Raw genomic sequence first — 27,416 nt, 5'->3', positions numbered from 1 at the left:
GTGATTCCTTATCCGATTGAAACTAAAGTTGCTGCGGACGTGCTCGCTAGGTAGGGGAATCCACATTCCAAATTTGAAGAAACTCGCTCCAGCCATTTCCACGATACCAGCGGCCAAAGTTTGGGGGTTTTTACGGTGGCCGGTTCCGGGAGTTTCTCACTTATTTAGTCTCAGTTATTTCCGAGAAATTTCTCACTTATTTCTCACTTCTCGGTTATTTTCTCACTTATTTCTCAAATGTTTCCCATTTCTCGCTTATTTTCCCGATTATTTCTCACTTCTCAGTTGTTTTCCCAGTTATTTCTCAGTTACATTTCCCATTTCTCAGTTATTTCTCATTTCTCAGTTGGCTTTTCAGTGGTGTTTAGCAGCTACCAGCTACAGTACCAGACGCGACTATACGCTGGCAACCTCCGCCTGCATGGCTGTTGCGGACTGTGCAGCTCTTCATCGCGGTCAGTCCGCCTTGAATGAAGATGAATTGATACAGTTTTATTTTAAGAAAGGATATACATACCAAAATATAAGAAGCTTTCTAGCAACCAAGCATGGGATTGAGTTAACAGACGACCAGTTAAGATGGAGACTCAAGAAGCTTGCTTTGAAGCGGCGGGGAGAGCCGGGAAGTTCAGTCTTCCTTAGAAGAAGTACAAGCAGCAGTCGAGGTTAGCTAGCTACTGTGATATGTAATGTTATAACTAATGTTATATACAGGAGGAACGAAATGAATCAGAAAGGGACCTTGGCTATAGAATGTTGCATCAGCGTTTACTTCAGAAGCATAAACTAAGGGTGGGAAGGTTCGTATTACTTGGGCGAAGTCTTACATCATAGATATACTAACTCCAAGTGCCTATATCTATGTTTATACCAAGGAGGTGGCACTCCAACTACTCTGATAATTGTCCTCGATCAAAGTGAGAAATGTCTTCAAGGACAAAAGACTATTTTTTCAGTGTATACTTTAATGTGAATGTATATTCACAAAATATACTGGAATTTAGACAAGAAGGCTGATTTGACCGCTTTGTCTGAGGATGAGATTGGAGAATGGTGTATATTGGAGTGCTGCCCTCTTGTTACATGCATGCATGCATGTGAGGATGAATGCGAATGCAGTGGAACCTGCCTTAACGGCCACCTCTCTACAAAGCCCACCCTACAATTCCTCAAATGAGTAGTTAATGCACTTATCCACCTGTATAAAACAGCCACCTCCCTAGAAATTGTGGTGACCGCTATAGACAGCTTCCACTGCAATTGTTTCATTGTTTTAACCCATCAGTGTAGTCCAACACCACAAGGCTGCATTGTAGTCAGAGTGCCATTGAGGTTGTACAGATCAGTGGGACAGGAAAAAGCAGCAAGTAGAAGTAGACTAGTATCCCTGACTAAGTCTGACATTGAAATCTGATAGTGTGTTGAGCTTTGAATTGACTTGTCAGTGACAAACATTTCAATTCTCACATGGGTATTTACATGGGCCTGTCATGAAAAAATTAGGTCCCTATTTTAGTTCCCCCAGTCCAAAAATATTGATATATTTGGACTCCACACCCAATAATTGTTTTCGCTCTGTTTTCAAAACCATAAGGCTTTGTTCAAAAATATTAGATGACTCCTCGACAGATTCTTTGTCCCATATAGTACTCCATAAATTTTACTATTACATGTTTTAGAGACACTGTCATGATGCTATCAGCAGTTAATGATCCAGATGGGGCTTTAGAAAGAAAAAAGCATAAATTGAAAAGAAGAGAGTACCACAGCAAGGTAAGTGAATTTAAATAATTATGTAATGTAATATGCACAATATTTAAGGGACCAGATTTTATATGGCACATGGATGGGTATGATAAGCTAAAACCGTTTGGATTTGCCATTCATGGGAGTATTGACGGGTAAGTTGTACATGTGATTGTGAAGTATATAAAATTACGTTAAAACAATTCTTATGCAGCTACTCTCGTCGAATCTTATGGCTTCATGTTAGCCCATCTAATAATGATCCCTATATTATTGCAGGGTATTATTTGGAGTGTGTCACAACATTAAAAGGTATGAGTCATTAGCTACTTGTAAGTATTTAACATGAGTATAGGCTGTCCGACTATTGTCAGATCAGATAGAGGGACAGAAAATTGCAATGTTGCATTTCTTTAGCCTTTCTACGAGAGTCCTGTGATGATCAATTTAGAGGTGAAAAGAGTTTCATGTATGGAAAGTCTACGTCAAGCCAGGTTAGTTGTACAATAGAACCTGAATTAATTAGGGTATAAACAAGGGGATTGCTGGTGGTGTTGGGCAAACTAATATTCTTCAAAAATTTTTCCCTTTGAATTAATGATGATTCATCCCAGGTGATGATGTTGATGATTCATCCACCCAACTGTTAAAATTGTATGTAATAGAGCTGAGCGATACTGCCATTTTAGTATCACGATCGATACTAAAGCCACTATTCACGATACTGAATACTTCACAATACTTACAAATATGTCAATCATAGCTGGTGCTACAATAGTGTATTCCTCAGTATTCCTGCAGGAAGTCTTCAAAAGTAGCATCAAATTAGCCACTGTCAACTATGTTTACAGTAACAGTTATTGTAACACATGCTTTGAAGTTATGTTATGGTGTTCACACCTCTCTGCAGGGGTAACCAGGTTATGACTTACAAGGATTCTTGAGCCTAGTACTTCATAACAAATGGCTTTTTAATGACAGTAATGTACAGGCATGGTATCACGATAGTTAATAACAAAATATCACGATATCGATACTTTCAAAATATCGCGATATATCGCTAAAACGGTAGTATCGCTCAGCCCTAGTATGTAATCAGGGCACATCTGAAAAGCAGCCTGACTAGGCTGATTCTGTCTTCCCTGAAAAATAGTACTCTTTTACGCACATTTTGGCTACGTACCAGCTATCATTTTTGCATTGAACACGTACGTGTATAGCTAATGATCCCCAAAAGGAAGTTACTGAGGTAAACATACTTGAGTGACCATTTGTAATGAACATGGGTTATTTCATTTTCTGTCATTTTAGCGAATTGAAGCATGGTGGGGGCAGCTACGAAAAAATGGTGCTGGTTGGTGGATGGATTTTTTCAAGATACACGTACACAACTAATTAAATAATTAATCTATAAAATTTAATAGGAATTAAGGACTAATGGAGAATTGGATGACTCTTGTGATATTCAAATGTTCGTTAAACTGATAGAATTTATTTAAAATCTACTTTTAATAGGGACTGTTTACGTTTTTCTTTCATGTCACTGATTCAACAAGAGTTAATCATAATAGCAAATGAGTGGAACGTACATACAATAAGGCAGAGTGCACAGAACCCAGGGGGAGTTCCAGATGTTCTGTATTTTCTTCCACATCAAAACAGCTCAGTGACAAATATGTTTTAATGATCATGTTTTGTATTATGTCTGTTTTAGATTGTCGGTCATACAAGCACCCTATTGATAATGATGACATTGAAGTTGCTGAAGAATACAGCTGCTTGAAACCAGAGCCTACTTCACCTGAGTTTAAGGAATTAGCTGAGCTACTCATGGCTGAAGCTGGAATTAATAGTCCCACTAATGCTGACGAGGGACTAGCATTATATAGACATTTAAAGTCAGCAATACTTTGAATTGAAAGTTGATCTCTTTGAATAATCACAAATACAGTAATAACAGTAGGCAAGTTAGTTTGATGTCCTGATTAACTGCAAGATTTCAGCCCCAGATGAGCATTGCTTAGGCTCATATTTTAAGCAGGATTCACATACTTGTTGTACATGTTGATCTAAATGGCTGTATGTTGGTAACTTCTTTGTTAATAATTGCATCATTAGCTGGTTGTTGGTCTTGACATTTCTCCAAGCATGTTGCTGGCCATACAATTCTATCAATACGATGCCTAACGACCATATATCTGAAGCTTTTCCAACTACTCCGTCGAAGGTTTCAGGGGCTGCATAGTATGGGGTTCCCACACAACAAGCTTCTGTGAGTGTTGAACAACTAAACTTAACCTTTGCCATACCCATATCAGTTAAGTACACATGAAGTGTACTTTCTTCTACCTGTAACATGATAACAGCTAGTACATAAATGACATCGTGCAATTCTAACCAGTATATTTGATGGTTTTATATCCCGGTGAATCATTGGAGGGCTCAAAGTATGCATATATGTCAAGGCTTGAGTAATCTGCTCAGCTATGAAGTTCCTGTTACTCACAGTTAGCTGCTTTTTCTGCATGCAGAATCATGCACAAGTCATTGTGTTAACTAGCTAGCATACTTCAGTGAACAGTAGCTTGTACAAGTCACCCCCACGAACATAGTTGGTCACAATTTGAATGCTGTTGTCATCACATGTGTAACCCATGAAGACTACGATGTTTGGATGGCGAAGAGCACTATTTGACATAACATAACATCTTGATCACATAAAGCTCAAGTTAATATTACCTTAATGCTTTTACTTCGTCCATATGGTCTCCATCTGCCCTTTTGTCTAGTTTAAGTTGTTTGACAGCAACTTCAGTTCCATTTAGATGTGACAAATACACCATCCCAAACCCACCCTCTCCTAATTTTCTCCCAAGTGAGATTTGAGTGCCAGACAACAAGAACGGATCTGTGTGCAAGAACATGATTAACTGTCACAGTGCATGATATTAGCATGTGCATCAATGATTACATGCAACAGTTGTACTGGTCAGTTTTCACAAGAGGCTTCCATGTTCCCCTCATACCTGTGAGTTTAGTATTGCCAAACAGATAGTCTATTATAACAAGCCTGATAACATCCTACTGTGAGAGCAACTGCATACCTACCAACTCGTACTTAAATACACAAGTACAGTGTTCTAACCCATGCTGGTTGTCAATGCCAGTTAATTTTAAAACGCCATTTCACATGTCCCCCATTGTGTGATGACCCCAGGATTATGATACTCAATTGCTGAGTGTGATATCACGTATGCAGAGATGTGATTAGGCCATTATTAATACATTGCTTGTTCCCGTCACCTAGTGCAGCACAAACTGATGTTAATGGACAATAATCAGTTGCACACTAGATTGTTCTAGCTATTTTAGTGCGTGACTGCATTACTAGACTTCAAGGTATGCAGCCTGTTTAACAAGAGTGGAGAAACTCCAACCACTCAACTAGTACATGTTTATGTACATATAGCTATAGATAGTCACACCAAATTTTATAATTATTATTAATGTTGATCACGTGGATGCACTATTATGTTAAAGAGTCAATTGCTTAAGGGAGATACGTTATGTATGACTCAATTGTCAAGGTAAATGCATAATCAGATGTGGGTGGTGATAGTAAACAAAGAATGAAATAATGATGGCCTAACAGTATCCAGTCAAACAGCAAACTATAGCTACAATATACTAACATGCACAAAATTACAAACGCGTTTAGCAGGGATATACCTTTGTTTTTCTTTGTCACTTCTAAGTTTCCTGGAGCGCCTTCACTGACTTCTATGACTAATGGCCGCTTATCACATATGTCTGCTGATGAATGATTCATGGAGTCTTTGTTGCTGCCGATGTGTGTAAACTTTTCTGCGTTAGAATCTTTTTTCATTACATATTCTTCTAAAGCATTTTGACCTTTGTCACACTAAAAGGTGTGCATGCTACTATACTAAAGTGCATACGTAGTTTACCATGTGCACATACCTGAACACAGTAAATTTTAGTTTTTGATGGGTAGTATCCATGGACATGGATGTACTGTGCTAAACTCCACGATTTTCCAGCAATCGAGTTCATAAGTTTACTACCTTGTGGGTCTGCCAAAAAGTACTCATATCTATCCTCATCAGAACTGACATTTGACTCTGCAAAGAATTGTTGCTTGGCCATTCCCACTATCTCTTCATATGTAGCTGCAGGGCGTAGTGAAATAGCAACCATTGGACCCAATTCCTTGCATCGTGTCCCACATTGCTTGAGGTCATTGAATTTCATACCCCCCATGGAAATCTAAAAGAATAAATACACCATGCAGTGAGTGAATGTACACCCCATTATGCCCCAGTTATAATTATGATCATTAAAGTGAAATGAATTTCAGGACTGGGTCTTGAAACAATCAGCTCAAGGGCAGGCCAATGAGTGGCAGAGGTACCAAATTGGGTGGTAAAAGTGTTGAAAGTTCATTCTATTTTGGGAGCTGGGCATTGTCCGGGAAAATTGCAGCATGAAATTAAACCAATGATGCAGTACTGGTAAATGGACAATTCACAAGTGCAAAAGTACCATTATGTATACATATAGACCAGAATCTAAGCTCATTTGATACATTCAACACTTACCTTCATCAAGACAGGGCTACGAGCGGTGGACTTCATCTTACCGCCAACCGTTTTACCTGAACTCAAACTGTCTTGTCGGTCTACCTTTTGAATTGCTTTGTATTTCGCCATCAACTCAGCTTTCTTGCTTAATACTCCTACTGCTGTACAAGGAACAACTAGCCACTAATTGTCTTCAGAATAGTTATATACGTACCTGTATCTGCTTCATTTCGAACCGCTGGAACCGTTGCAGCCCCCGCTGCGACTTTCAGTTGTTGACCTCGTTCTCGACTCTCAGACGACCCACCAGAAGATAGAAACTCTTTGGCTTCTGCATTGGAAAGTTTTCCTGCTTTCACACACTCATAAAGAAATTTTACTTCATCCATCATAACACGAGGATTTAATTTCTCCCGCCAATAAGCGCCAAAACCACGTGATCGATTGAGAAATAACTGAGAAATGTAACTGAGAAATGGGAAATGTAACTGGTAAAACAACTGAGAAGTGAGAAATAATCGAGAAAATAATCGGGAATGGGAAATATCTGAGAAATAAGTGAGAAAATAACCGAAAAGTGAGAAATAAGCGAATAACTGAGAAATAAGTGAGAAACTCCCGGAACCGGCCACCGTAGGTTTTTTCTACTTCTTCTTTTCGCACACTTTGCAAAATCCGCCATAAAACAACGAATGCGTGCTTCAATCGGGCTAAACATTACCACACTTAAAGGGCTCATTAAGGCGAATCTCAGTACCAAGTTTGGTAAGAATCTGATGAACATTCACGGAGTTATGACCGATTATTTGCGTAAAATAAGGTCGAAGGTCTGTCACGCCCACAGGGTAACCGCTTGAAGGAATGAGCTGAAAATTGCTATGTAGATGGAATAACTATCGTAGGAGTGCCTTTTTTGGTTTGAAAGGAATCCAGTTAAAGGCTATCGAGATATGACACAAAACCCAACCTGTGTCACAATTATGCGATCGATTTTTATGAATAAAAAAACTATTAGTTTTCACGCCTACCATGCAGACAAACCGCTTAGAGCAATGAGCTGAAAATCGGTGTGAAGCTGGAATAATTATCATAGAAAGTCCTTGCAGTAGTACAGAAGAATCGGAGTACAAACCACTGAGTTCTGATTCCAAAGCCAACTACGTGTGCATATGCGAGATCGAGATACTCTAATAGAACAGTCACCCTAATAGAGCATTCAGCTACGTTTATAACTTACTCGGTGGGGTATATTCTACGGAACGGAACGGAACGGAACGGAATGATGGACTAAACCACGGAACGGAACGCTTTCTTCAATTGAAGCATGTAACTTACCATTGCTGAAACTGCCCTTACAAGTTATCAGTGGCACCTCCAGTGGGTGATTAAACATAAGATAAAAAGAATTAAAGGATCGATTGTGGGTTCTTGTTGGTTGTCATTAGTAACGAAGTATTAATTGTGGGATGAGCTGTATCAGTGATGTTCATCCATGGTTCATCTACAGATATATCAAGAAGGGCACTTTATGTGAGCTGTTCTGCTTATTTTGACATTAGGAAACAGTCTGGGCTGGCTTTTCAAGTCATAAGTCAGTGTACAAATAAAGCATAGGCGGCGGAAAGGGGGGGGCTAGGGGGCTGAAGCCCCCCCTCGGTCTGCTGAGGGGAGGCTTAGCCCCCCTCAGAATGATATCACACCGAAATTATCTTTCTTGGAGTGGGGCTGAAAACCGCGATAAAGATCGAGATACTCTAATAGAGCAGTCACTCTAATAAAGTAGTCTGTGTGGCGAGCTATGTAAGGATTTTTATGTATTTGATCAGCTAGAAATGGTAGCTGGTGAGGTGGAAAGCTCTTGTCAGTTGGTTTGTGACCATTTTTTTTTTTTTTTTGGTCTCACCTTACCAAACTATAGAAATAAGTCTGGGTCAGCCCAGCCCCCCTCATATCAACTACTTGCTCCGGCGCTGAAATAAAGCAAGCAGGAACTGTGACTGGTAACAGGAAAGAGCCAGCTGAATTAAAACTTGAAGAATTTTGTGCAGTGTGTGAGGAGCAAATATTTTGGCAGACCGCAAGGAGGCTATATTCTGCAAACATCACTGAAGTGTATGCATGAAGTTATTAGCAGCCGGTGCAGTGGACTAATGCTGTACATGTGTTCAATAGTGAGCTGATTTTTTCTGTTGCACAAATTCAAGGATGTTTCTGACTGCTAGCCTTGAATCAGGCTAAATGCCAAAACTCCAAGATCAACCAAATCTCAAATATAAGACTTCTATGCATGTGAAACCATGCCCATAGCCACCAGGCAAAGGACCAAGATGCGTGTGTAATTTCAATGTATCTATTATTATTATTATTATTGTTACTGAGCAGACAGCACAGCTGATATACTCAGGAAAAAAAAGCAATCATAAAATGAATTTAGCTACGTAGTTACAAAGATTACAGTTATTGAGTTCCATACAATGTTTGCAGTTCCGCTGAAAAAGAGTCAATATTGTTGCTCTCAATGATGGAAGATGGTAAGTTAATTGTTCCAAACCTTAATTGATCTGGAGAAAAAGCTCTGTTGGTATGAATAGGTAGATGAATTTGGTAGAATAAAACGATGTGGGTGATATAGTCTGGTGGATCTTGTCATTGAAATAAAATGAGGAGGAATTGACAGTGAATAATCTTGATGCATAATTTTAAAAAGTGCTTGTAATCTGGATATTTTACGTCTCAGCTGAAGGCTTGACCAAGAAAGATGCTGTAACATAGCTGTGACTGAGCTGAATCGATTGAAATCATTTAGGACCCATCTAGCTGCCCTACGCTGTACTTTCTCTAGCTGTTGAATATTGTCATGGTGGTATGGGTCCCAGATGACTGCAGCGTATTCCATTGACGGTCGTACTATCGTAAGGTAGGCTGTAGCTTTGATGTTAGACGAGCAGCAACTCAGATTGCGTTTCAAGAAGTTTAATGTTCTATTGGCCTTAGCAGCTATATTACTAATATGTGGAGACCATGATAGTTTGTTGTCCAATATAACACCAAGGTAGGAGTGTTGGTTTGATGTACCCAAGTTGTGATTGTTTAGCTGGTGATAATGATCTGGTAAACCGCATAATAGTACATTTGGTTATATTGAATCTTAATTGCCACTTAGTTGCCCATTCGTGTAGTTGATCAAGATCATGCTGAAGTTGAATGGCATCCTCCTTGGTGGTGATAATTCTGTAAAGTAAACAGTCATCAGCAAATAACTGTAGTGGCGAATTTAGTGAATACATGTTCTGTTATATCATTAATGTATAGAAGAAACATCAAAGGGCCAAGGACCGTCCCTTGAGGGACTCCTGAGTGAACAGCTATCGAGTCAGAAAAAGTACCATCCAAAGCTACTTGCTGTGACCTTCTGGTCAGCCAAGTATTGACCCACTGACAGATGTGATCGTTGATACCATAGTGTCTTAATTTAACTAATAGTCTTTGATGTGGGACACTATCAAACGCTTTAGCAAAGTCAAGGAGAATGACATCGGTTTGTTTCTGTTGGTCTAGAGCATGTGACAAGTCTTCTATCAGTGAAATAAGTTGGGTAACACAAGAGTGCTGGGATCTGAAGCCGTGCTGGGTATCAATGAGAATGCTATTAGAGTTTAAATGATTCATTATGGAATGATATATAATATGTTCCATAGTTTTGGAGCATACAGAAGTCAATGATATTGGTCGGTAGTGTGCAGTACTAGTACGGTTTCCTTTCTTGAAAACTGGACATACATTGGCCATGAGCCAATCGGAAGGTAGTATACCTGTGTCTAGTGATTGAGTGAATATAACTTGCAGTATAGGAGATATTTCGTTTGCACAATTCTTCAAGATATATGGATGAATGTTGTCTGGCCCACTGGCTTTGTTGGTATCTAATAGGGATAATTGATGTTGGATACCAGCCACTGAAAATGTAATACTTGGCATAGTAGGCAGAGCATTCACAGGGTTGTTGCAACCATTCATGGAAGGGATATTAGATAAGTTTTCTTTAGTGAAGACTGACTCAAAATAGTTGTTTAATGCATTGGCTTTACTCTTTGTATCTGAAATAGATTCACCATCTACAATTAGGATAGAGATATTATGGTAGTCCTTACGTTTTGCTCTAATATACTTCCAAAATTGTCTACGATTTCCATTAAATGAGTTGTCAAACATTCTATTAAAATAATTATTGTGTGCTACTTTAATCTTGCTATTTATAGAGTTTTTAATCTTGCGATAGGCATTCCAGTCATTACTAGATTTGGTTCTTTTAGCTATGTTGTAAAATTGTTTGCATCTCTTCATATCCCTCTTTATTTCTCTGTTTATCCATGGTAATTTGGAGTTGGAACGTATAGTTTTGTATGGCACATGCTTTGCAACACTGTCATTGATTACACCTTTTAGATCAGTCCAGTTTTGTTCGACAGTTTTACAGTAAGGATCATTCCCAAGAAAATAAGTTTGAAATTCAAGTAGGTCTCTTTTAATATTCTCAAGATTAGCTCGGTGGTATAAAGCAACTTTGTGTTCAGATTTAGTATTAATATTTGTGTTATCTGTATCTAACCCAAAACAGCTTAGCTGTAAAAAAGTGTGCGGCCCTTAAAAAGGCTATGGTGAAAAAAGATGTGAAATCCAAGGTGGCGGCCAAGAAATGGCTGTGATGGTAGGTTAATGGTAAAAATTTTAATAATGACAATTCAGGTAAATTTTGTAAAGTGGCACAAAAATTCACCTGAATTGTCGTTATTAAAATTTTTACCATTAACCTACCATCACAGCTATTTCTTGGCCGCCACCTTGGATTTCACATCTTTTTTCACCATAGCCTTTCTGAAGGCCGCACACTTTTTTTACAGCTTAGCTGTTTTGGATTAGATTTCATTTCTTTTTGTATTTGTATACCCCAAAGCCGGCCTATGGCCAGCTTTGGGACTTTTTTAACCTATGTTTTTTTTCTTTACTACAGGAAGAAGAAAAGATGAAGTAGATGTATTTTAAATATTTTATCAGTAAATGTACAAATTATATATATAATACATATGTGACTGGATTTGCGAAAAGGGGTCTTCCACACACATCCAATTTGCCAAATTTGACAATTGATAACTTCAGATTGGAAAGAGCTATTGCCTTGACATTTGGGCAGTGGTGAGCACCACTATATCTGAATACATGGTGAAATTTTCAGGTTAATATGTTACTTGAACACTGAGTTATGGTCTCCAACGTTTACAGAATTGGGTGTGTGTGGAAGACCCCTTTTCGCAAATCCGGTCACATATATTGATTACAGAAATATCCATGGTGGTTTCTTTGTAACTGAACACTCTACAAGGTGACTTCTTCTAATTGCTCTCTCTACAGGGTGAATTGTTTGTAGCTGAACGATCTACAAGGTAACTTCTTCTAGCTGATCTCTCAACAGGTTGATGTGTTTGTAGCTGAATTCTGTACAGGTGATTTGTTTGCAGCTGAGATCTTTACAGAACGGTTTCTTTGTAGCTGAACTCTCTAAAAGGTAACTTCTTCTAACTGATCTTTCTACAGGGCAATTTGTTTCTGGCAGAATTTTCTACAGGGTGATTTCTTTGCAGCTGAACTCTCTACATGGTGGTTTCTTTGTAGCTGAACTCTCTACAAGGTAATTTCTTCTAGCTGATCTCTCTACAGGGAGATTTGTTTGTAGTTGAACGATCTCCAACGTAACTTCTTATAGCTGATCTCTCTACAGGGTGATTTGTTCGTAGCTGAATTCTGTACAGGTGATTTGTTTGCAGCTGAGCTCTTTACAAAATGGTTTCTTTGTAGCTGAACTCTCTCCAAGGTAACTTCTTCTAACTGATCTTTCTACAGGGTGATTTGTTTGTAGCTGAACTATCTACAAGGTAATTTCTTCTAGCTGATCTCTCTACAGGGTGATTTGTTTGTAGCTGAATTCTGTACAGGTGATTTATTTGCAGCTGAGCTCTTTACAGAATGGTTTCTTTGTAGCTGAACTCTCTACAGGGTGATTTGTTTGTAGCTGAAATCCCTACAAGGTAACTTCTTCTAGCTGATCTTTCTACAGGGCGATTTTTTTGTAGCTGAGTTCTCTACAGGGTGTTTGTTTGCAGCTGAATTCTCTACATGGTGGTTTCTTTATAGCTGAACTCTCTACAGGTTGACTTCTTCTAGCTGATCTCTGTACAGAGTGATTTGTTTGTAGCTGAACTCTCTACAGGTGATTTGTTTGTAGCTGAACTCTCTACAAGGTGATACTTCTAGGTGATCCCTCTAACTGAACTCTCAACAGGGTGATAGCTGAACTTTCTACTGGGTGATTTGTTTGCAGCTGAACTCAGTGGCGTAGCCAAGGGTGGGCATGGCCGGGCATTTGCCCAACCATCACAGTTTCTTACCCAACCATCACAAACTTTTGCCCAACCATCACAAACTTTTGCCCAACCATCACAAACTTTTGCCCAACCATCACAAACTTTTGCCCAACCATCACAAACTTTTGCCCAACCATCACAAACTTTTGCCCAACCATCACAAGTAGCTTTAGATTCACGCGAGGATTCACAGCAACACACAAAACCACCCTACTTTGATACTGTAAAGTGTAAACATGTACCTCATTTGTTGAACCATGACTTCAGAAGGGATCGAGATAGATGGTATATCACGTGATCCATTACGCGGAAAATCCCTTGGGAAGTCCCTATAAAAGACGCACATGCCACGCTCCTTGGTGCGGTTTAAATTCGAAACTAAAATGGAGTCAAAGCGTGGTACGCTACTGTATCTCTGAGTCACAGTGAGTGATAATCGTCAGTAGGATTCAGTGTGGATGGTGCTGGCAGCAAAAGATTTCGTTTCAGTGGATTTGTCAAGCGTATTTTTTTTGATAAGGAAAGTACCGTATATAGCCTACCTTACTGCTGATGAAAGAAAACAGGAAAACATGACTCTTCTAGATAACAATAATAGCATATGCAAATGGAGCTGGAAATGGAGAAAAAGGTCAAGTCATTATAAAGCGTCACGTGCACAAATTGTACTGATTAACCGAGTTGTAGTTTACACCAGATTCAAGCAAAATGTACATTGGCTGTTGTAAGTCTGGGACGAAGCTTTCTTGGCATGCTGATATTTGTGTTATAGTTCATAAATTAGCGCCCCCGCCTTCATTTGGGACCATGTGGCGTTTAATTGAAAAAGCATTTCATATCGCTGTGGTGGTTGGTCTGTAAACTATACTGCCAGTTGATTGTGGTAAATATGTGATGAACTGTTTACATTGTTGGTTCTTGTAGGTTCAGTAGTTTGATGTCACGTGATACTCAGCTACGGCGATCGTCGGTGGATGCCTAGTCTCGCGTGGCCAGACCCTTTCCGCACAGCCGCTTATCGATTGGAAATTATAAGCGCCGCGCTACAAGGGTCTGGAATAGTTCGTGAACATGAAATTTTTTGACACGTTATTGGTGACAATTGATTGACTGGGTAACACCTAAAATCAGACATGCCAACTCTCACGCATTAGGCGTGAGTCTCACTCTTTGGCTAGTAATCTCACGCTCTCACGCCTAACCCTCTGTTTCTCACTCTTTCAGCTTAGTTTTCACGCATTTCTCACGCCGGATCTGCTTCGTAATTAACCCTGTGCTTAAATTTGGGCAAACCTGTGCTTATTTTTGTGATGACCTTTTTTTTTTTTTTTGGTCTTCACTACCAATAATCTTGGAGCTGCACTTGAATCTGGTCCACATTGCTGGTAGTGTTTGAGGTCTCACTCCTAAAATTATTCAGAGGTTGGCATCTCTGCTAAAATACAAAGGTACAAAATGCAACGTGTTTTCCCTTGAATCTTTAGTCTGTTCTGACCGGCAAATCCGCTTAAACTTTTCGCCTACTTTCCTTTACCTCGAGATGAACTGAGCTTGTTTGTCTTTATTCAACCATACTTGTTGAAGATTCAATAGTAGGTAGAAGGCAAAACCCACACGGGTCGATAGTCGTCATCCACAGAGGCCTTCTTCAGCTCGTTCTTCAGTAATCAGACTACTTTGGCGATTGAGGGATCGCGTGAGCCAATTTACACTCCCCGACCACTGGGGATTGTAGATCGTTTTTGATACGTGAACTGTTCCAGCATAGATTAATATATACCTCCTGTCCGGAGGTATATATTATCTATGGTTCCAGACCCTTGTAGCGCGGCGCTTATAATTTCAAATCGATAAGCGGCTGCGCGGAAAGGGTCTGGCAACGCGAGACTAGTGGATGCCTGCCCTACAAGTTTAATAGATAGTATATAGCTAGTAAGTGTTTGCATGCATGCAAGCAGCATTTATTTACACTTTAGTATAGGTAGCTGTAGGCCTTGTGTGCATACACTTTTATATTTTTCTTTGATAATGTCTCACATCAAAGTGAGTGTGTTTCTTGTGTGTGTAGTTAAGTTGATGTTATGCCCAACCATCAAATATTGGCTGGCTACGCCCCTGGCTGAACTCTCTAAATGTGGTTTCTTTGTAGCTGAACTCTCTACAAGGTAATTTCTTCTAGCTGAACTCTCTACAGGGTGACTTGTTTCTAGCTGATCTCGCTATAGGGTGATCTGTTCATAGCTGAACTTTCTACAGGGTGATTTGTTTGCAGCTGAACTCTACATGGTAGTTTCTTTGTAGCTGAACTCTCTACAATGTGACTTCTTCTAGCTGAACTCTCTACAAGGTGACTTGTTTCTAGCTGATCTCTCTACAGGGTGACTTGTTTCTAGCTGAACTCTCTACATGGTGGTTTCGTTGTAGCTGAACTCTCTACAGGGTAACTTCTTCTAGCTGATCTTTTTACACTGCATATTTGTTTGTAGCTGAGTTCTCTACAGGGTGATTTGTTTGCAGCTGAACTCTCTACATGGGAGTTTCATTGCAGCTGAACTCTCTACAATGTGACTTCTTCTAGCTGAACTCTCTCTACTGGTGATTTGTTTGCATCTTAACTCTCTACATGATGGTTTCTTTGTAGCTGAACTCTCTACAAGGTAACTTCTTCTAGCTGATCTTTCTACAGGGTGATTGATTTTTTTTGCAGCTGAACTCTTTACATGGTGGTTGCTTTATAGCTGAACTCTCTATAATGTGACTTCTAGCTGAACTCTCTACAGGGTGACCTTTTTGTAGCTGAACTCTCTAAAAGGTGACTTCTTCTAGCTGAACTCTCTACAGGATGATTTGTTTGCAGCTGAACTCTCTACATGATGATTTCTTTGTAGCTGAACTCTCTACAGGGTGATTTGTTTGTAGCTGAAATCCCTACGAGGTAACTTCTTCTAGCTGATCTTTCTACAGGGTGACTTGTTTCTAGCTGAACTCTCTACAGGTGATTTGTTTGCAGCTGAACTCTCTGCATGGTGGTTTCTTTGTAACTGAACTCCATGCAAGGTGACTTCTTCTAGCTGATCTCTCTACAGGGAGATTTGTTTGCAGCTGAACTCTCTACATGATGGTTTCTTTGTAGCTGAACTCTCTACAAGGTAATTTCTTCTAGCTGATCTCTCTACAGCACGATTTGTTTGTAGCTGAATTCTCTACAGGGTGATTTATTTGCAGCTGAACTCTCTACAAGGTGAATTCTTCTAGCTGAACTCTCTACAGAGTGATTGATTTTTTTGCAGCTGAACTCTCTACATGGTGGTTTCTTTGTAACTGAACTCTCTACAGGGTGATTTGTTTGTAGCTGAACTCTCTACAGGGTGATCTGTTCGTAGCTGAACTCCCTATAAGATAACTTCTTCTAGCTAATCTTTCTACAGGGCGATTTGTTTGTAGTTGAGTTCTCTACAGGGTGATTTGTTTGCAGCTGAACTCTCTACATGGTAGTTTCTTTGTAGCTGAACTCTACAATGTGACTTCTTCTAGCTGAACTCTCTACAAGGTGACTTGTTTCTAGCTGATCTCTCTACAGGGTGACTTGTTTCTAGCTGAACTCTCTACAGGTGATTTGTTTGCAGCTGAACTCTCTGCATGGTGGTTTCTTTGTAACTGAACTCCATGCAAGGTGACTTCTTCTAGCTGATCTCTCTACAAGGAGATTTGTTTGCAGCTGAACTCTCTACATGATGGTTTCTTTGTAGCTGAACTCTCTACAAGGTAATTTCTTCTAGCTGATCTCTCTACAGGACGATTTGTTTGTAGCTGAATTCTCTACAGGGTGATTTATTTGCAGCTGAACTCTCTACAAGGTGAATTCTTCTAGCTGAACTCTCTACAGAGTGATTGATTTTTTTGCAGCTGAACTCTCTACATGGTGGTTTCTTTGTAACTGAACTCTCTACAGGGTGATTTGTTTGTAGCTGAACTCTCTACAGGGTGATCTGTTCGTAGCTGAACTCCCTATAAGATAACTTCTTCTAGCTAATCTTTCTACAGGGCGATTTGTTTGTAGTTGAGTTCTCTACAGGGTGATTTGTTTGCAGCTGAACTCTCTACATGGTAGTTTCTTTGTAGCTGAACTCTACAATGTGACTTCTTCTAGCTGAACTCTCTACAAGGTGACTTGTTTCTAGCTGATCTCTCTACAGGGTGACTTGTTTCTAGCTGAACTCTCTACAGGTGATTTGTTTGCAGCTGAACTCTCTGCATGGTGGTTTCTTTGTAACTGAACTCCATGCAAGGTGACTTCTTCTAGCTGATCTCTCTACAAGGAGATTTGTTTGCAGCTGAACTCTCTACATGATGGTTTCTTTGTAGCTGAACTCTCTACAAGGTAATTTCTTCTAGCTGATCTCTCTACAGGACTATTTGTTTGTAGCTGAACTCTCTACATGATGGTTTCTTTGTAGCTGAACTCTCTACAAGGTGATTTCTTCTATAGCTGATCTTTCTACAGGGTGATTTGTTTGTAGCTGAACTCTCTACATGTTGGTTTCTTTGTGGCTGAACTCTCTACAAGGTAACTTCTTCTAGCTGATCTCTCTACAGGACAATTTGTTTGTAGCTGAACTCTCACATGATTGTTTCTTTGAAGCTGAACTCTCTACAAGGTGATTTCTTCTAGCTGATCTTTCTACAGGGTGATTTGTTTGTAGCAGAACTCTCTACAAGGAAACTTTTTCAAGCTGATCTCTCTACAGGGAGATTTGTTTGTAGCTGAACTCTCTACACGTGATTTGTTTGTGGCTGAATTCTCTATATGATGGTTTCTTTGTAGCTGAACTCTCTACAAGGTAACTTCTTCTAGCTGATCTCTTTACAGGGTGAATTGTTTGTAGCAGAACTCTCTACAAGGAAACTTCTTCAAGCTGATCTTTCTACAGGGCGATTTGTTTGTAGCTGAGTTCTCTACACGTGATTTGTTTGCAGCTGAACTCTCTACGTGGTAGTTTCTGAACTCTCTACAATGTGACTTCTAGCTGAACTCTCTACAGGGTGACTTGTTTTTAGCCGATCTCTCTACAGGGTGACTTGTTTCTAGCTGAACTCTCTACAGGTGATTTGTTTACAGCTGAACTCTCTACATGGTGGTTTCTTTGTAGCTGAACTCTCTACAAGGTAACTTCTTCTAGCTGATCTTTCTACAGGGTGATTTGTTTGTAGCTGAATTCTCTACAGGGTGATTTATTTGCAGCTGAACTCTCTACAAGGTGAATTCTTCTAGCTGAACTCTCTACAGAGTGATTGATTTTTTTTGCAGCTGAACTCTCTACATGGTGGTTTCTTTGTAACTGAACTCTCTACAGGGTGATTTGTTCGTAGCTGTACTCCCTATAGGGTAACTTCTTCTAGCTAATCTTTCTACAGGGCGATTTGTTTGTAGTTGAGTTCTCTACAGGGTGATTTGTTTGCAGCTGAACTCTCTACATGGTAGTTTCTTTGTAGCTGAACTCTACAATGTGACTTCTTCTAGCTGAACTCTCTACAAGGTGACTTGTTTCTAGCTGATCTCTCTACAGGGTGACTTGTTTCTAGCTGAACTCTCTACAGGTGATTTGTTTGCAGCTGAACTCTCTGCATAGTGGTTTCTTTGTAACTGAACTCCATGCAAGGTGACTTCTTCTAGCTGATCTCTCTACAGGGAGATTTGTTTGCAGCTGAACTCTCTACATGATGGTTTCTTTGTAGCTGAACTCTCTACAAGGTAATTTCTTCTAGCTGATCTCTCTACAGGACGATTTGTTTGTAGCTGAATTCTCTACAGGGTGATTTATTTGCAGCTGAACTCTCTACAAGGTGAATTCTTCTAGCTGAACTCTCTACAGAGTGATTGATTTTTTTGCAGCTGAACTCTCTACATGGTGGTTTCTTTGTAACTGATCTCTCTACAGGGAGATTTGTTTGCAGCTGAACTCTCTACATGATGGTTTCTTTGTAGCTGAACTCTCTACAAGGTAATTTCTTCTAGCTGATCTCTCTACAGGACGATTTGTTTGTAGCTGAAATCTCTACATGATGGTTTCTTTGTAGCTGAACTCTCTACAAGGTGATTTCTTCTATAGCTGATCTTTCTACAGGGTGATTTGTTTGTAGCTGAACTCTCTACATGTTGGTTTCTTTGTGGCTGAACTCTCTACAAGGTAACTTCTTCTAGCTGATCTCTCTACAGGACAATTTGTTTGTAGCTGAACTCTCACATGATTGTTTCTTTGAAGCTGAACTGTCTACAAGGTGATTTCTTCTAGCTGATCTTTCTACAGGGTGATTTGTTTGTAGCAGAACTCTCTACAAGGAAACTTTTTCAAGCTGATCTCTCTACAGGGAGATTTGTTTGTAGCTGAACTCTCTACACGTGATTTGTTTGTGGCTGAATTCTCTATATGATGGTTTCTTTGTAGCTGAACTCTCTACAAGGTAACTTCTTCTAGCTGATCTCTTTACAGGGTGAATTGTTTGTAGCTGAACGATCTACAAGGTAACTTCTTCTAACTGATCTCTCTACAGGGTGATTTGTTTGTAGCTGAACTCTCTACAAGGAAACCTCTTTTAACTGAGCTCTGTACAGGGTGAATTGTTTGTAGCTGAACTATCTATAAGGTAACTTCTTCTAGCTGATCTCTCTTCAGGATGATTTGTTTGTAGCTGAACTATCTACAAGGTAACTTCTTCTAGCTGATCTCTCTACAGGATGATTTGTTTGTAGCTGAATTCTGTATAGGTGATTTGTTTGCAGCTGAGCTCTTTACAGAATGGATCTTTGTAGCTGAACTCTCTACAAGGTAACTTCTTCTAGCTGATGTATCTACAGGGTCACTAGTTTGTGGCTGAATTCTCTACATGGTGGTTTCTTTGTAACTGAACTATCTACAAGGTGACATCTTCTAGCTGATCTTTCAACAGGGTGATTTGTTTGTAACTGAACTCTCTACAAGAAAACTTCTTCTAATTGATGTCTGAACAGGGTGAATTGTTTGTAGCTGAATTCTCTTAGGGGTGATTTGTTTATAGCTGATCTCTATACAGGTTACTTATTTCTAACTGATCTCTTGATTCTGTTCAGGGTGACTGCTCTATTAGAGTATCTCGATCTCGCACTTGCTACACCAAGTTGGATTTCGTGTTATAACTCCGTGGCTTTAAGTCTGATTCTTCTACACCATTGAAGAGCCTTTCTAAGATGATTACTCCATCTGTACAGTGAATTTCAAAGCATTACCCCAAGCGGTTTATCCGGTAGGCGTGGCAAGTATTCGTTTTTTATTAGCTAATCTCGGTTGCGTAATTGTTACACACTGTTGGTTTTGTTGTTGTATCTTCCTGGTTTTTAGTTCGATTTCTTTCAAACCACAAAAGGTTTGAGGCTCAATAGTTAACCTATTCACCCACCGATTTGCAACTTCTTCCCATACGCGGTTTACCCTGTAGGCGTGACAACATATTGGTGTTATTTTTCGTGCACAATTTCTCATAACTCTTTGCCTGTTTATGAAATTCCAGCCAAAGTTGGTACCGAGATGCGCCCTTATACCCCCCTTCTGTGTGCCAAATGTCAAGGTAATCGGATAACGCGTTCGCGTTTTATAGCAGTTTTTGTAAGTGTGTGAAAAGAGGAAGAAAAATAAGAAGAGAAAAAAACCAAGAAACTAAGCCAATTTGTGAAGTCGCATATCTCAGGAATGCCTGAAGCGATTTGGTTCAAATTTGGAATGTGGAGTACTGAAGTTGGAGGGAATGTACACAGCAAAATTCGTCTTGTTTCATCAAGGCAGCACAGAGCTACGGAGGTGCGAAAATTGCGTTTTCTTTCTTTCTGTCAATATACTCACGGGGTTGCGCGCTGGCTTCTTGGGCCGCACGATACACTACCGTGTGTCTTGATTATGATGTAAGACAACGGCCTCATGATCCGACATTCCTGGTGCAGTAGTTAAGTCCAAAATGGTAGATGAGGTAGAAAGTGCAAGATCAAGTATGTTGTTGTTTCTAGTCGGAGTATTGACAAATTGATTAAGGCCAATATCATTAATCTAGTCAGACCTGAAATGGAATGCTCACATTAATTACATACCACCTAAGAATCCTAGGATTTCTTAAGCGTAAGATTTCACATGCTTCACTTCAAACAAAACAGGTTAAATTTGTTCGTCTATTTTCAAGTGATTCCCAGTCCAGCTGATCCATGAAATTACAGTGGGATCACATGTGTTTGTTACAGTGTGGGCTGCTCTGTGTTGGATCTACTCTAGAGTTGAGATTTCAAGGTAGACTGCCAATGTACCAACACTGTTGTAGCACATTTAAGTGGAGGACAAATGAATACAGTATTGCTAGATTATTTATGTATACAAATTTTTCATAATGAAATTGATATCCCATTTTGATTTGTACCTCCACTTTGCAACATATTCAAAAACAAGAAATTACCACCCTTTTAATCTCCAACCACTGTCATTAATTAACCAATATCTCACCAGTCTTTGTTTTTTTTCCATCTACAATTTTGCTTTGGAGCAATAATTATCTAAAGGCTCTAATTCATAATTATTAAGTATTTAAATCTGTAATTCACCTTATTGTAGTTGCACTAATTTTATTGATTTGTCTGTATGTTTTCTTCATTTTCCTTTGAAGTTGTACAGTATAGGTAAACAAAGATAAATTTTCTCCCATCTTATTGTAGGATCAAGACACACGGTAGTGTGTCGTGCAGCCCAAGAAGTCGGCGCGACACATAGTGAGTATATTAACAGGAAGAAAGAAAACGCAATTTTCACACCTTTGTAGCTCTGTGATCCCTTATCCGATTGGAACCAAATTTTCTAGACACGTGCTGCCCAGTTAGGGGAGTCTATACCAAATTTGAAGAAAATCGCTCCAGCCATTTCCGAGATACGAGCGAACAGAAATTCGTTTTAATTTCTTCGTTTTTTTCTTCTACTTCATCTTCTTCATTTCGCACACTTCGCAAAATTCGCCATAAAACACGAATGCGTGCTCGGATTGGGCTGAAATGTGGCACACTTAAAGGGCTCTTTAAGGCGGATCTTCGTACCAACTTTGGTAGGAATCCGATGAACATTCACGGAGTTATGACCGATTATTTACGTAAAATAAGGTCCAAGGTCTGTCACGCCTACAGGGTAAACCCCTTGGAGGAATCAGTTGAAAATTGATTTGTGGATGGAGCAACCATCGTAGGAGTGCCTTTTTGTGGTTTGAAAGGAATCGGAATAAAGACCATGGAGATATGACACAAAACCCAACCTGTGTCAAAATTACGCGATCGTTTTTCATGAATAAAAAAAACTATTGGTTTTCGTGTCTACCAGGCAAACCGCTTAGACCAACGAGCTGAAAATCAGTATGTAGCTGGAATAATCATCATAGAAAGTACTTGCAGTAGTACAGAAGAATCAGATTACAAATCACTGAGTTATGATTCGAAAGGCAACTACGTGCAGCAAATGCGACATACTCTAATAGAACAGTCACCCTAATAAAGCATTCAGCTGCATTTATAATTTACTCAGTAATATTACATTGCAAGTTATTCTGTAGAGAATTCAGCTACAAACAAGTCACCCTGTAGTCAGATCAGCTAGAAGAAGGTACCTTATAGAGGGTTCAGCTACAAAGAAGCCATCATGTAGAGAGTTCAGCTCAAATAAATCACCCTGTAGAGAATTCAGCTACAAACAAATTACCCTGTAGAGAGATCAGCTAGAAGAAGTTACCTTGTAGAGAGTTCAGTTACAAAGAAACAATCATGCAAAGAGTTTAGCTGCAAACAAATCGCCCTGTAGAGAATTCAGCTACAAACAAATTACCCTGTAGAAAGATCAGCTAGAAGAAGTTACCTTGTAGAGAGTTCAGCTACAAACAAATCGCCCTGTAGAGAGTTCAGCTACAAACAAGTCACCCTGTAGAGAGATCAGCTAGAAACAAGCCACCCGTAGAGAGTTCAGCTAGAAGATATTACATTGTAGAGAGTTCAGCTACAAAGAAACTACCATGTAGAGAGTTCAGCTGCAAACAAATTGCCCTGTAGAGAATTCAGCTACACACAAATCACCCTGTAGAAAGATCAGCTAGAAGAAGTTACCTTGTAGAGAGTTCAGCTAGAAACAAGTCACCCTGTAGAGAGATCAGCTAGAAACAAGCCACCCATAGAGAGTCCAGCTAGAAGAAGTTACATTGTAGAGAGTTCAGCTACAAAGAAACTACCATGTAGAGAGTTCAGCTGCAAACAAATCGCCCTGTAGAGAATTCAGCTACAAACAAATCACCCTGTAGAAAGATCAGCTAGAAGAAGTTACCTTGTAGAGAGTTCAGCTACAAATAAGTCACCCTGTAGAGAGTTCAGCTAGAAACAAGTCACTATGTAGAGAGATCAGCTAGAAACAAACCACCCGTAGAGAGTTCAGCTACAAAGAAACTACCATGTAGAGAGTTCAACTTCAAACAAATTGCCCTGTAGAGAATTCAGCTACAAACAAATCACCCTGTAGAAAGATCAGCTAGAAGAAGTTACCTTGTAGAGAGTTCAGCTACAAATAAGTCACCCTGTAGAGAGTTCAGCTAGAAACAAGTCACTATGTAGAGAGATCAGCTAGAAACAAGCCACCCTTAGAGAGTTCAGCTAGAAGAAATTACATTGTAGAGAGTTCAGCTACAAAGAAACTACCATGTAGAGAGTTCAGCTGCAAACAAATCGCCCTGTAGAGAATTCAAGTACAAACAAATCACCCTGTAGAAAGATCAGCTAGAAGAAGTTACCTTGTAGAGAGTTCAGCTACAAAGAAACCATTCTGTAAAGAGCTCAGCTGCTAACAAATCACCTGTACAGAATTCAGCTACAAACAAATCACCCTGTAGAGAGATCAGCTACAAGAAGTTACCTTGTAGATTATTCAGCTACAAACAATTCACCCTGTAGAGAGAGCATCTAGAAGAAGTCACCTTGTAGAGTGTTCAGTTACAAAGAAACCACCATAGAGATTTCTGTAATCAATATATGTATTATATATATAATTTGTACATTTACTGATAAAATATTTAAAGTACATCTTCTTCATCTTTTCTTCTTCCTGTGATAAAGAAAAAGAAGATAGGTTATAAAGTCTCAAAGCCGGCCATAGTTGGGGTATATAAATACAAAAAGAAATGAAATCTAATCCAAAACAGCCAAGCTGTAAAAAAAGAGTGCGGCCCTGAGAAAGGCTATGGTGAAAAATGATGTAAAATCCAAGGTGGCGGCCAAGAAATGGCTGTGATGGTAGGTTAATGGTAAAAATTTTAATAGTGCAATTCAGGTGAATTTTGTGCCAAGACCAAGCGGCACCAAATTCGCCTGAATTTTCGTTATTAAAATTTTTACCATTAACCTACCATCACAGCCATTACCATTTTTTACCATTAACCTTTCGTAAAATTTTAAAAATTTTACGAAAGTCCCACCGGGCCATGGTGCATGCAGTCCCAAAGTCCCACCGAAAGTCCCACTCTTTACCAGATGATGTTGTAATTGTTACAGGCCTCAATCATTTCCAACAAGGAATAACAGGACTGTTATCTTAATTCTTAATTTTTGTAATGTAACTACTTTGTGCATATATGCTCCCCCGGGAGGCCTGCACAGTAATAAAAATTAATTAATTTTTTACGCGTATGATGTAATTGCGGATACGTTTCCGTGATATCCGTAGGATTTGCCCATTTATGTTAACAAATGTAGTCACAACGTTAGTTGTTGCTGTCCCATAATTAAATTTCACAAGTTGGTCTATATAATGAATTCGGTGGTTGGTCTTGCATTGGTTTGGGTGATTAATCGCCCATTGGCATGGTAGCTACTTACTAATCAGTTGTATCACGTGTCCTCGTGATTTGCCTGATATGTACACCCACGCTCTCAGGCCTGACGGCCCTCGAGCTTGGGTGTACATATCAGGCAAATCACTCTGGTACATGATACAACTATCACAAATATACCCTATTTTTGCAGGCACAGTCACAAATTTCCTTTTATGTTTAATTTGTCCAATATATATATCATCATCATGTTTCATTTGTTCAAGGCTTTAAATTTTATGACATGCACGGTAAAGTGCCAGTGGAGTTTGGAGAAGCTGAAGTGAGTTTACACCAACTATGGGGGATACAGCCACATACTCTCAGGAAATTGTCAAAATTATGCCTTTGACAGGATTGAATCTGGAAGCAATTTGAAAGAAACAATTGACCTCATGAAGTGATTTCAAGGAAATAATGAACCAAAAGGGATGGAATTAAAGAAAAAACTGCAGTTTAATCAGTGACTACGAAAGCCATTTTAAAACATTATTACACTTAAGGCAATTTTATAATGCACTGTACAAATTAAAAAATTGCTACTGGTAATTTCTAATCAATGGTAGACTGCATGACAGAAAAAATTTGAAAATAGCTATCCCAAAATCTTGAGGTACTTCAGTCAAATCCTTTTAGTAGATTGTTAAACATTTAAGGTGCATGTGCACATATACACAAATAATATATACAACTTTGACATAGCTATAGTGTTTTAGGGTAACTTTTACTACTAAAACTAGCTTACAACTGGATTTGTTGTCTCAACTAGCCCACCTGATCTCAGGTCAATACTGGATGTGACAGCTGGATGGATAGCTAAACAGTTGCTGTGGCTGTAACCCCCTTTTGTGTCTGCGTTGTGCGTTGTTAAGTCTAAGTAATGAAGCAATAAACCTTCCTAAATGGTACTAAGAGATTAAAGTAGGGGAGGGGAACAACTGGGTATGTGTCATACTACAGGCCCGTAGCCAGGGGGGTTCGGGGGGTTCGGAAGAACCGCCCTCTTGGAAAAAAGGTCCACAATTTTTGGTATACAAGTCCAAATTTTTCAGGAGCAAAAGTCCATTAGCTACAGTTTACTAGATACCACTAATAAGAAACTAAATTAAGCGCTTCGAGTAACTCATTCATTGCATGGATTAAATGCAATGCAAGATCGAGATACTCTAATAGAGCAGTCAACCACTCTAATAGAACAGTCACAATATTTGGACCTTTACTAAAGGTCCACTTTTGGTCAAAAAGAACCCCCCTTTCAAAATCCCTGGCTACGGGCCTGTACTACATGCCATATTAAGCTTAAGGCATATGCATATGTTATATTAAGGCTTTACAGCACAAGTGCTAATGGTCTGTAAGACACCTGGTCCTGACACCTATTAAAAAATGATATAATAAGGAAGTTCGGAATATATAGACCTCCTTGAACCTTCAGCCATCTGATTTGTATTCTATCGGTTACAGGAGTCTGCCAGGTGATCAGGATGTTTTCTCCTCATTTATTTCATGTATTTGTACCCAGGGCCGCCCACAGGGGGGGGGGGGGGGGCAACTGGGGCATTTTTCCCCGGGGCCCAGCCTGAAAGGGGCCCCAGGAGGCCCCATGAAGGACCCCCTGAATACCTGTTTAAAAGATCGATATACTTTAATAGAGCAGTCAGATCTAAATACTCTAATAGAGCAGTCACAGTATTCTTCAGAGGAGCAGTGTAGCAAGCTTATAGATAAGGAGATATGGTTGGTGATGGGTAGTTATTGTCATTGCCAGCAGGTTGTGACCTTTTTTTTTTTTTTTTTTTTTTTGGTCTTCACCTTACAACTTGGGTCAAGGGCCCCACTTTAACTCTTTGCCCTGGGTCCCTTTATTTCTCTGGGCGGCCCTGTTTTTACCATAGGAAAGTGTCTTATCTCAAAGTACCATTTGTTAATCAAATGGACATTATTTTTATTTACTAAGCCCTTACAGCACAAGAGTGCTGAAGGTCTGTAAGACACCTGGCCTGTTTGAAGATGTTATAATAAGTAAATTTATGTTTGAAAAGTTGGAGAGAGGAGACAAAAACCTGTGACTGGATTAGACCTGAGCAGCTTCAATCCTGCAGCCATCTGATTTATGTTCAAATGCTTACAAGAGTCTGTCAGGCAGTTTGCATGCCACTAAAACTGTGTCATAGCAGATTTGGATCCAGGGGGCTTTGGGGGCTGACCCCCCATTCACTTTTTGGCTTTACTTGATCAATATGCTGGGGGTTAAAATGAAATTTTGCTGTAGCATAATTATACATGACCACTAATTTTATTTATTTATTTATAATACAAATACTCATGAACACACCTTATAAACATCTTTCCAAGGCATTATCAGTGGATTTATGCTAAAGGTTTTGCAACAAGGACCCAAGGTGTACATGATCGAGATATTCTAATAGAGCAATCACCTAACTACTCTAATAGAACATTCAGTGGAAACATAAAAGTTATGGCAATACTTACACAATTTCCATTAAAAATGCTCTCAGATTCACACTGCTTAAAGGTTCTTAGTTTACTATGTTTACTATGATGCTTTACTATAGTTTATACAGGTGTAGTAAAACATATATCAGTATATGGAACATATTAGTATAGTGGCGTAGCCCCCAAAATTGGCAATATTGTGCACTTTTTCATAAAGCCATGAAACTTTCCACATAAATAGTACTCCTCAATACATGTATTTTTAGATATAGTGCCATGGCTGATTTGACCTTTG

General features: G+C 39.3%; 2 protein-coding genes across 13 annotated transcripts; one reads left to right on the top strand and one right to left on the bottom strand.

Annotated features, from left to right (window-relative positions):
* The first annotated feature begins 214 nt into the window (after positions 1-214).
* LOC136264573 (uncharacterized) lies at positions 215-25,156 on the top strand. Of its 9 annotated transcripts, XR_010705200.1 has the most exons (9): positions 221-665; positions 715-800; positions 1,680-1,773; positions 1,822-1,901; positions 1,961-2,058; positions 2,164-2,240; positions 3,058-3,217; positions 3,262-3,407; positions 3,461-3,873. XR_010705200.1 is itself a non-coding variant. In XM_066059342.1 (7 exons), the coding sequence occupies exons 2-7, from the start codon at positions 754-756 to the stop codon at positions 24,949-24,951; spliced, it is 456 nt and encodes a 151-aa protein (XP_065915414.1). In that variant the 5' UTR covers positions 215-665; positions 715-753; the 3' UTR covers positions 24,952-25,156. The 9 variants fall into 9 exon arrangements, 3 of the variants coding, with proteins under 3 accessions (XP_065915414.1, XP_065915411.1, XP_065915413.1); XR_010705199.1 differs by having other exon boundaries at positions 3,262-3,873; XR_010705202.1 differs by having other exon boundaries at positions 222-665; positions 2,102-2,240; positions 3,262-3,873.
* On the bottom strand, positions 3,196-6,803 carry LOC136264571 (uncharacterized). 4 transcript variants are annotated; one of them, XM_066059338.1, is made up of 8 exons: positions 6,562-6,803; positions 6,450-6,505; positions 5,728-6,033; positions 5,476-5,668; positions 4,486-4,654; positions 4,316-4,433; positions 4,145-4,267; positions 3,196-4,095 (listed from the first exon to the last, which is right to left on the bottom strand). In XM_066059338.1, the coding sequence occupies exons 1-8, from the start codon at positions 6,737-6,739 to the stop codon at positions 3,715-3,717; spliced, it is 1,524 nt and encodes a 507-aa protein (XP_065915410.1). In that variant the 5' UTR covers positions 6,740-6,803; the 3' UTR covers positions 3,196-3,714. The 4 variants fall into 4 exon arrangements, with proteins under 4 accessions (XP_065915410.1, XP_065915408.1, XP_065915407.1 ...); XM_066059336.1 differs by having other exon boundaries at positions 3,197-4,095; positions 6,366-6,505; XM_066059335.1 differs by having other exon boundaries at positions 3,198-4,095; positions 6,366-6,508.
* Positions 25,157-27,416: the final 2,260 nt, after the last annotated feature.

This window comes from Dysidea avara, chromosome 8 (assembly GCF_963678975.1).
Source record: "Dysidea avara chromosome 8, odDysAvar1.4, whole genome shotgun sequence".
Taxonomy (NCBI): Eukaryota; Metazoa; Porifera; class Demospongiae; order Dictyoceratida; family Dysideidae; genus Dysidea; species Dysidea avara.
This window is presented reverse-complemented; position numbering and strand designations above follow the sequence as displayed.